Source organism: Acanthopagrus latus, chromosome 22, assembly GCF_904848185.1.
Source record: "Acanthopagrus latus isolate v.2019 chromosome 22, fAcaLat1.1, whole genome shotgun sequence".
NCBI lineage: Eukaryota > Metazoa > Chordata > Actinopteri > Spariformes > Sparidae > Acanthopagrus > Acanthopagrus latus.
The window spans coordinates 9,355,766-9,367,744 of record NC_051060.1 but is presented as its reverse complement, the minus strand read 5'-3'; the positions used below and the strand labels follow the sequence as shown (position 1 = coordinate 9,367,744).

Below are 11,979 nucleotides of genomic sequence, written 5' to 3'. Positions count from 1 at the left end.
TCTGCCATCATACTAAGCGAGCACCTGTGGACATCTGCCTACAGCCCCGGGTGATGTCTGCACCTTCATTTTTCTCAGACAATGAGTGGAATCATTTCCCCTCACGCAGACCTCTTCATCATTATTGACACGGAATTATTGATCAGGACCCCGGCCGGTAAATTACAAGCTATTAGTCAAACTCTTGCGCCCCCGCCCACCACCACCACCACCACCAGGTCCACCAGTTTTGAAAAGACCAAAGAGTGAAAGGTTGATGGAGTGAGATTACGGAGAAGCTCTGAGATCCGCAAGGTGGTTCATGCCACCGACTGGTTTTATATGTGTTTCCGTTTTTTTTTGTTTTGTTTTGTTTTTTTTTCCTGCCTGTTAAGAACATTTATCAGGTGAATGCAGATTAAACAGCAGACAAACGCACACTCACCCGGCTCATTCCTCAAGGTGCCACCGAATCAACATTAGTTCAAGGAAGCCGAGGTTCCAGGTGAAATCTGCAACACTGAAAGTTAGAGAGCACGCAAGCTGCCTCACTTAATTTTTTTCTTCGTTTCTTTTTTTTTTTTCTCCTTTTTTTTTTTTTTTTTTGATGTTTCGCCCAGGGCCTATCCTACTAAAGAGAAGTAATTTGGCTTATCTTATCCCAGAGACCTAGCAGCTGCTTTTTATTCTTTTTTGTGAGGTCTTTTTTCTCATTTAGTCCAACAAAGATTGTCCTCATAGATTGACCTTCTCTGTGCCTGCAGGCCGTTGCCCTCATGCCAGTAACTAGATAACACACTCTATCAGAGATTTGAGAAAATCATTGGGAAAGCAGTGGGGCTGATAGTGGCATCAATCCTAACCTGACACCAGGCTGGGTCAACCATTTATCTCTCCACACCGCCTCTGGTCACAACAGCGGCCATCTTGCTCTGCTACATCCTTCTTTAATAACCTTGGCCACGTCTCTTTGCAGACTGAGAGGATAAGACGCCGCGGCCACTCATGGCGCCTCGCCTGATCGCCGCCGTTTTTGTTTGCATTTCAGCCCATTGAAAATCGCATTTCTGAGTGTTTCGTTTCAGATCAACAAGACGCTCCGACACACACACACACATGCACACACACGCACAGAACAAGATGTGCCTAACAAGAGGGCCAAAGCTCACAAACTCGTTAGTGTAGGAGTTAATGGTGACTCCACTGTCATTAATTCCCCATGGTGTTTGACTTAAATGCTTCTATATTGGTGGAGTGAGAGATTCCCAGAGGCCTCCTAGCGCTGAGATCATTGTTTTTCACTTACTAACAATGAACTTATGATCAGAGCGCTGCGAGGCTTTTAAAAAAATGCCCCGCAGGATCATTACAAACCCTGTGTGTGTGTGTGTGTGTGTGTGTGTGTGTGTGTGTGTGTGTGTGTGTGTGTGTGTGTGTGTGTGTAGGCGTGCGCGCGCGTGTGTGTTTGATGCCAATGAGGCCGGCAGAGCAGCAGTGTGTCCGAGGCTCATCACGGTGCTCCGTGGCGCAGCCGGGATGAGAGTGGAGGTTAAATGGGGCGTCATCAATCTCAATGAAGTGCAATTATTTTCTCACTTATTAATCATTGCAGGCTAATAGCTAGTGGCAAAGCCGGGCCCCGCCATTTGTCAAACTTAGCAGATTTCTGTAATTTTGTTTCCCCGTTTCCCTCTAATGTTTGTGTAGACTTTGGCAGATATCTATGGAGGGCTGCAATAAGTCTGTGCCTCCAAGTATCTATCTCCTACCTGCACGGCAGAACTAACTGAACTTCTCGCCGTTTCTCCGTGTGAGTGATTCTCTCCATTTCAGAGCTGAGTGACTATTTCATGGTCTGTGGCAGAGCAGAATGGAAAGCTTTATTTGCAGGGTGCAGCACGGACGGCCTATTGATGGTTAACGACACTCAGACCCTAACAAACTTCACTCGGCGCGCCATACTGTAGCATGTTTGTGCCATAAGATGTGTATGTATTTACATTTTATTACATACCTTATGTTACTTTATGGATAAAACAAAGAGTAACAAAACGCTGTCCAGACTGGTTGATGCAATGCAGCAGCGCTGCCATCTGGCACTTGATATTTATAAGAAAGGTCATTACGAGCTGTATTATCGAAGATCCGGTTGGAACGACGCCCAATCAGGTCGTGATTTAAGAGTGACTTTAATGCCAGGCTCGGCAGCGGTCTTTCTCTGCCCTATCTGCTCGAAAGTTCAAGTGCGTTGCGCTTCTCACCACACAAAAACCATTTTGACACCAAAATTAGCACGTATATGTGGATTTTTTTGAACCAAGGTAAACCCGCTAATAATAGGACTCCTTTCACATTATCAGGAGGCTAATTTGCCTTTCTGTTGTATATTCTGACCACATACCTATAAGCAGCTGATCACATACTTCATCAGACTACACCCAGAAGGTGTTAACGCATGTTTTAAAAATTCATAGTCAACAGCATTCTGGAAAACTATTAACACGCTAGCGAAAAATGAACCACAGCCGATCAATGCCAAAACCAATAAGCACCCGTGACTGCTAATGTGTCAGATTACCAGTGTTAGTGGTGTCTGTGTTGTTGTGACAGGGTATTAGTGATGTCACAGTGTACTGATCACACCCTGGAGTACACCACAGATTATTTACCTTGTGAGACATCTGGGTTCTTAAAATCATGAGATCATGTGATCTCTCACATCCACCTTGCCAGGCTTAAGCTACGCACTCTGTGGCCGAACACACAGTGGTTTGACCAGCAAGAGAGGCGACGGCGTGTTCGTTTGAGGCTCCTTATTAGGTAGAGCGTAGATGCTACTATATCAACCCAACTGACAGAATAAGTGTGTTTCTGCACAACCACAGACAGGTTATAGCTTTGTGTTTCTTTATGTTGCAGCTTTACCTTTCTTTAGATAAAATGTGCTCTCATTACAGCCCTGTGCTTGTGCTCTGGTTAGGTTTAGGCACAAAAAGCACTTGGGTATGGTTGGGGAACATCATGATTTGGCTTGTGTGTGCGGTTGCGACACACACAGATAAAGTCCATAGGTCTCTTTAAAAGGTCTCTTTAAAAGCACAAGGTTTCCAGTGGTGTCACACTTACAAAAGCTGAAACACTGCCGTCCCTCGTCAAAAATTTCCAGCGGTTTCACACTTAAAGCTCCGTCATCATCCCCTCCATTTCAGTGAGAAAGTCGTTAACACTTGTCATGTGCATGTAACATGAAACGTTTTGTACTAATGTCAATATGGTATGCAGCCTATGATACGCAGAGACTTGGACATATCCCTGGTTGAAACCTTAACTGCTTAAATGATTGGGCTGGCGACTGGGCTGCCTATAGCATCAGTTCAATATTTAAGCATCAGTTAAACATCAGAATTATAGAATATATTTACTTGAAAGAAGAGCAAAGAATAGCACCGAGGGCTTTTGTTGATGGAAAAGATGGAAGTATCTTTAATTTTAGTGAGAGTTGGTAGCACTGTCCTACTGTTGATTGATCTGATTGGTTGATAGTGATAGACGGATGGTTACTCCAGTTATTTCAGGATTTAAGTACCAGCTTTTACAAGTTTTCTAACAGCACCTTACAAAATGCTTCTGTGTGAAAAAACATTTTAAAGGGAGTGATTTGTGCTGATCCACACCAAAAATGAATGAATATCCTGATCCGCTATGATCAGAATGTGATGACAGTTATTGCTTGTGTTGCCTGGGTGACACAGCTGTCAATCAAACCCAAACATACGAAGAGCAAACGGCCCTGATGAAGCCGATGAGTGCTGATGAGCGCTCAACTTCTATTGTGACTGAATGAATACAATACCGAAGTTCATTTTTTGTTTATTTGGCAAATTATATCTTGCCTTATGTTTCATTACAGGACAACAGCTCCATTCTGAGGTCACATTACGACAACCGAGCTATCGCCATGACAACTGGGCAAACTCCATCTGCGAGGGAGAGAACGGCGTGTGGTGTGGTGTAATGATGTACATTTACACGAGTACAGCCATTAACTCTAATTACAACTTGAGAACTTTGATTGTATGCTCCTTATACACCATCTACACTACATTTGAGTGGCAATATTGTACTTAACAACCCACTAAATGTATCTGGAGTCACTTATGTAACGTGTTTAAACAGCGTCAAAATCATGTTGATGGTACAGCGTCTTGTCATGGGGTGAATGGTGTCTCTGTCTCAGCCACTCCTCCCCTTTATCACTTGTTTCTGCACTATGTACCATCAGTGAGAGGGTCGAGTCACAGCGTTACATACATGTCGACTTCACAATACAAGTTTTCAACACACAACATTGCAACTTAACATATCTCTAATCATGCTGTGCATTAATGTATGATGTATATAAACACTGGCAGAGGAGATTCAGGATAGTAAGCATTTCACTTTTAATTCTTGATTACAGATTCACATTTTTTGTAAAAGAGTATCTTTAACTGTTCATGATGCAACTTCGTGGAGGATCTGGATATTCCTTCCATCACTCATAGTTATGTCAAAAATTATGAAAATCTTGGTTATCACAAAACAATAAGTGTCTTTTAATTCAAGCCCAGGCCACTGCAGACACCTTGCCAGGGTTATGTGCATACTGTTACACACACTGAATATGAGAAGCTCTGGTTCACAGCTTCAGGAGGAACTCTGGGGCTCGACTGCAGGACGTGAAGGCTCAGCAGCTCAGCAGCTCTGTGTGCCAGATGTGTCGAGCAGAGGAAATACAACTGTTAGTGTTAACAGTTAGTTATTAATATCATTGTATAGCTGTTCTATTCTTGTTTTGTTCCCCCGTTTGAACGTCTCGTATGTTCCTTAATACCCTAATAAAGTCAGCCATCTGTATGTGCAGATGTCAGACAGATGTGTGCGAACGAGGGGGAACACATATGACAGATTTATATTTTCACATAAAAATGCAAATGTTCATTGTATTCAATAATGTGTAATTTGACTCACATCGGTGTAGCCTTGACATCCGCAGCACTTGATTTGAGTGTCAATAAGGGAAACAGTGATGCATAAATAGTTTGGCTGTGATTATCTGCCATTTGCCTACAGCTAAAAGAGCAGACAGATGTGTTTAAAGGCGGCAGAATAAGACAGCGCTGCGGAGGTGTTTGGTTTGGCAGCCTCCTCACTGAGAGCTGCTGGTGCTGAAGACTGTTGAGTGTTTTGCTCTCGTGTGATTGTGTGGTCAGTGTGGGACATCTAGTGGCAAAAACAGGACAAGACACTTTGAATTATCTATTTGATCTACGTCTTGGTTCATATAACTTTTATCTACCATTTTTAACAAAATTATGTTTTCTCAGAATAATACAGTTGTTAGCTTGGCACTAAATCTGAGACATTTTAATTTAAATCAAATCAATTATTATGTCCTCAAATACATTAACGTTGGGTTAAAGGTGCACTATTGTATGTAGGTTTGGGGAATATTTTTTTTTTCTGCATAAACAGACTCTCTTTGTTTCATGACTGAAGAAACAGAATGAAGAAACTGACCTTAAAGGACAACACAGTTCCATAATGTTTTACTTTGTTTATATGTGGCGGACCCTGCCATCTTTCTAGCTTCAAACAATGTTCTGGGGACTTTATTTTCCTCTGAGAGTAGCTTGTTTATTCAGTTAAAAATAAACATTTCTGAATTTGTGTTAGCACCTAATTAATATTCTAAATATTATGTTTATTTCATTTAGAGAAGGGACGGTGCACAACAAGCACCAGAGCCTACCATGTAAATGTGCCAGATTTAGCCATACAGGCTCATTTTCAACTGCAGTACCTGACAGGCTGATGGCAATATTAAAACAACAACAAAACAAAACAAAAAAAACGAACAACAAAAAAAAAAACATTTTAAAAAGGACGCAATACACGCACAAACAAGTAAAATAACACACCCACTATTCCAGGCCATGACTGCCATCCCAGGCAGGTTAATGGCATATGACATACAAGAACACTTATTACAATTCTAATGTTGAATTTCTTCTCTAAAAATACATAGTGCTCCTTTAACATTTGACATTCATCCTATAATATAAAATGTAACGCCAGTGCCAGCAAATGGAAATGATGAAAGTAAATAATCTCTATATTTCATCGTATACAGTAACTGTATTATATAGGAAGATCTGACATATATCTGACCGGTATGACTATTAGCTACATGCAGTGTACTCTGAGGCTACTCTTCATTCAGGGGATCGCTCAAAACACAAACAGATTAATAAATATAATTTTAAAAAAAACACATTTTGCTTTTATTCCCATGATTATGTATATGTGACGTTTTTATTACCTATCATGAGCAATATTACAGATTTTCATTTGCGCATAAAAGCATGTTAATGTTGAGTGGAGCTAGTTTGCTCCTGAAACAAGATTATGCTGATGTGATAATTACATTTTATTCTCTTCAAGGAGAGCCGCACAATGAGCCCTTTGGCTTTTGGCTCTGCCTGCACATCCTTTGTGATTGTATTAATATGTCCTTCTGTTTTGATCTGTTTTGTATTGGAAAAAAGTGGCATTTTATATACAATTGTTATTTACATTGCGCAAATAAAAAACAGAGGTACATGTGTTGATTCATGTGGTCTCAAAAACAAATGTTTTTTGTATTGTATAGTTCCTATCCATTTTTAATCCTAAAGAGCAAAAAATAAATAAAAAATACTGGTTGATACTCTTCGACATCTTTGTCTATTTGGGTATAATAGCCCACGTGTAATGTATTAATATGATAATAATAATTAATATGTTAAGATGTTGTTAACAGTAAGACAAAAAACAAAAGTTTTAAATAAAATAAATTGTATTAAATCCTGAGCAAGAAACAGCATTCTGATGGCGCTGTTGTTATTCTCCAGGTGAGGGTCCAGGCTGATGGGGATGTTGTCTCTGATGTGCCGGTGACCAGTTTCTCAAAATGAACCCAAATGAGGTTAGAGCCACAGGGCGGCATCAGCAGTCTGTTTTAGGTACAAGGTCAATCGAGTCATGTAGCAGTGACGTATTTTTGTAGGCTAAGCATCGCCCTCGATCCCACGATAAAAAGCTTTCGAGCTCGGATTTTGGAATATCACCAAAGCTCTGCGGCATAGATGAGTTTTATGCTGCTAACGTGTTTTGTTCAGCAAGTTAATATTCACTGATGAACACCACTTTTGGGATTTTGGAAGCGTAAATTCAATATATAGAAGTACAAAGCTAGTGTGAGGCTACCAAAGGACAACATGGCGGTCGCGTCACTTAAACGCTGTCACCATTAAGCGTCTACTTCCCATTTACTACACGCGTTTTGTGTTAATTGATCAATCTACAAGTTGTAAAGTCAGAGTTAGAATAGTTTGTAACTAGAGTTGGTCTATAAAGACAAACCAGTGAGTAAATGAGTCTCTGTGTTCAGTGTGGATACATTTAAAGTCCATGATGTCTGTAGTCTCATTTAGCTACATGTTAGCAACCGCTGTTTTTAAGACACATTATAGCTTTGAAATGAAATTGTGGGCCATTCAATGTTGTATTTTATGTCACTGAACAAAATGTGTACATATCTTAAGCCTGTGGTAACCACAGACCTCATGTTGGGCATTTAACCTAAGACCAATTCAAAAACCTCAAAGACTTTGAGGGGAGGGAACTGGATGTACAACAAACGATAACTGATTTCAGAGTTTTAGGAATACAGACTACACCAGTATATGGTGGCAGAGCGATCACCTACCTCTAACCCGTCATGGCCTAAGAAATACAGACGCTCATGTTGGGGAAAAGATCATAACTTTAAAGGTCCTGTTTGTAATAAAAGGGGATGGTGGCCCACCTGTCCTACAATCGCTACGTGCCGGCATTTAACTATTTGGGAATGGGACCTTTAACTTTGGGCGGTTTAACGCTGGTCTCACTTGAAGTAGAAACAGCTGTAGAATAGTTTGGGCACTTGAAACGAAGTACTCGTAGCCAAAACAACTCTTTCATAAAGACAACGTGCCGGCACTGACGAAATAAAACATTAGAAAGTTAGAGTCTAGTCAGAAGCAGCAGATTAAATATATTTAACCAAACAGCTGCCCACGTGTGTGTGTGTGTGTGTGTCGACTAAATGTTCTGGTCCTGAGAGGGACAAGTACTCTGTCTTCATAAAAAGCCACAAATATCTGCTGATTGGTTTTAAATGTGACTTGAAAAATGTTACTGACCTGTAATATCAAGTGTTTCCCACTAGAGGTCACCCTCATGACAGGAACGAGAGGGAGCACCATGTTACAACAGGTGACACGCAATTAGAAGGAAATAGCTCCTGTTTTAATTGAGTTCATTAACTCAAGTCAGCTCTCATATGTGTCAAAGAGATTGAGGCTGCAGCGTCTTACTGCAGAGGAGCTTGCCGTGACTGATCACCACCACAGAAATCTGGGCAACTTTACAGATCACACGAGATCGATGGATGAAGCAGGGCGGTTAGTGTGCAGCATAGTGAAATGCTTCCAGCCCTGAATAGATACATCACGATGGAGATGAATGTTCATGGTGTTCTTGTTGTTTGTTTGGAAGTTTCCCCAGCTGATTAACCGGCGAACCAACTATTTCTACTTCTGGACCCCACTCGTCACGGAGGGCTGAAATACTGCTGAGTGGGTGTTTTTGCTCTCGTCGTGTCTTTTTTTTTTTTTTTTTTTTTCAGGGAACTTGCTCCCTTTCCCTGAACTGCACGGCTCCACATATGGCCACCGTGTCTCCGCCCAGCTCCGCCACACTCCCACTGATGTCTCCCCGCCCAGCGTGCGTGAGTGCGAGTCTGGGCTGGGAGATAACAGTGGAAACTGGGCAGGGTCTGCCTGCACATGAAGGCGCCCTCGATGCGTGCGCACCGTGCTCTCTCTCTCTGTCTCTCTCCCTCTCTGAGAGCTGAAGAGCTCGTCGCTCCGATCCGATCCGACGCTTCAAACGGGCGCTCAGCTCTTCGCCTCCGTGTGACATTCCCGTGTCCTGTGGGCGGTCGCTGCGCCGACACCGGCCGCGTTGCTGAACTTTTGTGGAAGTGTGTGGATCTGTTGCGCGGAGAGCCGAGGGAGGTGTGGGAGGGAGGAATGCGCCGATTTGGTGGCTTTGTTTTTGCTCTCCTCGGAATATTGTCGTGACTTCTTCAAAAAAACCTGCAGTGTCCCGCAGCAATATCGGGTTGTTGTTGTTGTTGTTGTTGTTGTTGTTTCTCCCCCGGGCGTGTGCAGCCGACAGTAAACATGCAGCATGATGTGCAGCTGCACGCTTCGCCCTGACGGACTGTTTACCTGTGTTGAAGCGGAGTGAGGAGGAGGAGGTTGCTCGTCGGTGGCCGCGCGGTGCGGACGCTCCATGGGTAACCGCCGTGCGTAACGCTGGCTCTCCATGGAGGGCTCCTCGGCACGCACACTTTGAGACGGTGAGTGACACTCGAGACAAGATGAGTCAGGACCAGGACGGGATATCGTTGCCGGTGCCTTGTTTGGGCTGCAGAGAGAGCCTCGCCGGGGAGGGCACGAGCAGCAGCGGCAGCACAGGAGGAGGTGGAGGTGGAGGCGCCTCCTGCATCCCCGCCGCTGGAACTTTCTGGCACGACTCGATGGTCAGCAGCGGGGGGCTCAGCCCCTCCGCCGGGGACTGCCCGATGGATGGAGGCGGCTTGCTCTCCACCGGGAAGTCCGGCAAAAGCAGGCCGGTGACGGTGGCGTACGTGGTGAACGGAGAGGGGCTCCATCAGAACAACGCGGAGAACATGGCTCTGCAGTGCCTGAAGGACGCCTGCGATACGGTGGGCAGCAAGCTGGAGACGGTGAACTTTGGTAAACTGGACTTTGGGGAAACCACCGTGCTGGACAGCTTCTACAACGCAGGTGAGTCGATTGAAATCAATCGAGTGAAATTAAATAAAATAAAATAAAAAAAACCCAGCTGACTGAACAAGATCTTTTTTGATCTTGTTCCTCTAAGTTAAGTCTTCCTAATGCATTCGAATCAGCTTTCGCTTAATCATCACCCTCCATTATAATGATTAAACAATCAGATCAATGGTCCTGAGCCAGAGTCAGTCAGCCCTGAAGTGCTGGCATGCCACAGGAATGCTCACCTCTCCTGCACGCTAACCACAGGGGTCAAAGGTCAGCACTGCTGTATCGCCTCTCTGTTGGAAGCTGTTTGCCTGCAGGACAGGTTGCTCAGAGCGCTGAGCACAACACAGCGCTGCATGTCAGGACTGGAGGCACTGAGCAAGAGGGAGCATCAGTGGGGATGTTTAATGGCTCCACAACATAGACATGATTGTTACCCCCCTCCCATCCACACACACACACACACACACACAGTTTCCCCCTCCCCTTCCATTGTGCACCTCCAGTATTGTGCCGGAGTGTCATGGGTTGAACCGTGAGGCTGGACTTTCCACTGGAATCTACAAACCGAGTGAAAGCGCGTGTGTGTAGCAGCTTGCTCCTAATCCTGCTGGAAATGTTCAGTGGGTATTATAAACACTGAAAGAAAGAGGGGGGAAAAAAAGGCTTTGGAAAGCAATAAAAAGCAGCTGTAATGTACAGGCGTGTCGAGGAGGAGGAAGGAACAGCAGCAAGTGTATGTATTCCTGCTCAGTGGATCTCACAGGATTTAAACACCTATGGCCGCTACTGAGAACCTCAGAGCGTTTTTAAAGAACAGCGTCTGCTGCAGATCTCCAGAACGTGAGCTTCAAGGATGCGGCTAAATGTCACCGTGTTAGACTCTAGGAAGCTGCTCCCCGTCGCTCGAACACAAACTTTGACTTTCAAGGACAAACGCGAAGGAAAATGTGAACACATTTAGTTCTCTGAGCGAGTCTAAAGGCGCTGAAATGAGTTTTTACTGACAAGGGCAGCCACGGATAACAAACTCTGCCTCTGAGAGTAGTGAGAGTAGATGCAGCGCACGGAACGCTGAAGGAAAGCTGAAAGCAACAGTTGCATTCGTCTTCACCTGCCACAACCTGGCAACGCAAAATGCCTTCTTATTAATGGCTTTATAACTGATCCATAGGGACTGATGTGTCCAGCACACACCTGTAAAACCCTTTCCACCATATATGGCGCAGTTTAGAGCTTAAACACTCAGTTAATCAATATAACATTCTTTCGTGTTGGCTTCATGAATGCAAAGATTTTGATCATTGGCTGCAACTAACAGCAGTATTCTCTTTTATGACTCTCATGATTATCTTCTCAGTTAATAGATTGCTTTGGCCCATAAAACGTCAGAAAATGGTGATACATCTCAATCAGGTTGACGTCTACAAGTGTGTTGTTTTGTCCACGACACAAAGTTTGAGTTTACTGTCAAAGACGAGGAAAGAAACCAGACTTTTGCCCTTTATTTAAGATAAATTACTATCTACAGTCTAGCTGGCAATTACTATGATAGTTGACAACTAATTGATAGAAAGATGTCTGGTTGGGCTCAGCGAAATTACACTGAGCAAAATGTTCACAGTATAAATAAAAGCTCGGTCCATGCCGAGACCGAAGCAACGTGTGAAGAGACGCTGAAAAAAACGCGATGGCAAAAATTGAAAAGTTTGGTGGGAAATAGAGCAAGAACTTTATTTTAAAATGCCTCCGTGTGGCGACCCACATCAGACCTCCGTAATAAGAGCAGCAGTAGCGGAAGCAGACAGTCGTATACCGGCTTGTTTCTTGTCACAACATCACGTTATTAGTTGTACAAACACAATGAGTTCTTTTTTTTCTCATTCGGCTGTTTTCCGCTGAACTACGGTGGAATTTTTCTCATAATTCACAGGGGAGGGCAGAGGCATTTTCCCAGAAGTGCTCTGTCTGCTCTATCTGCTCAAACACACACACACACACACACACACACACACACACACACACATCATCCTCTTCCTGCACGAGTGTGTACCAGAGATGAAGGCCA

General features: G+C 43.6%; 1 protein-coding gene across 2 annotated transcripts in view; it reads left to right on the top strand.

The window, feature by feature from the left end:
• Positions 1 to 8,879: 8,879 nt before the first annotated feature.
• The window catches only part of map3k5 (mitogen-activated protein kinase kinase kinase 5), a 75,302-nt gene continuing 72,202 nt past the window's right edge, over positions 8,880 to 11,979 (top strand). Inside the window, exon 1 of one of the 2 annotated variants that reach the window (XM_037086274.1) lies at positions 8,880 to 9,917. In XM_037086274.1, the coding sequence (XP_036942169.1) occupies positions 9,488 to 9,917 (430 nt within the window). In that variant the 5' untranslated portion in view covers positions 8,880 to 9,487. The remainder of the gene's footprint in view (positions 9,918 to 11,979) is intronic. The other variant, XM_037086275.1, reaches the window with a different exon arrangement.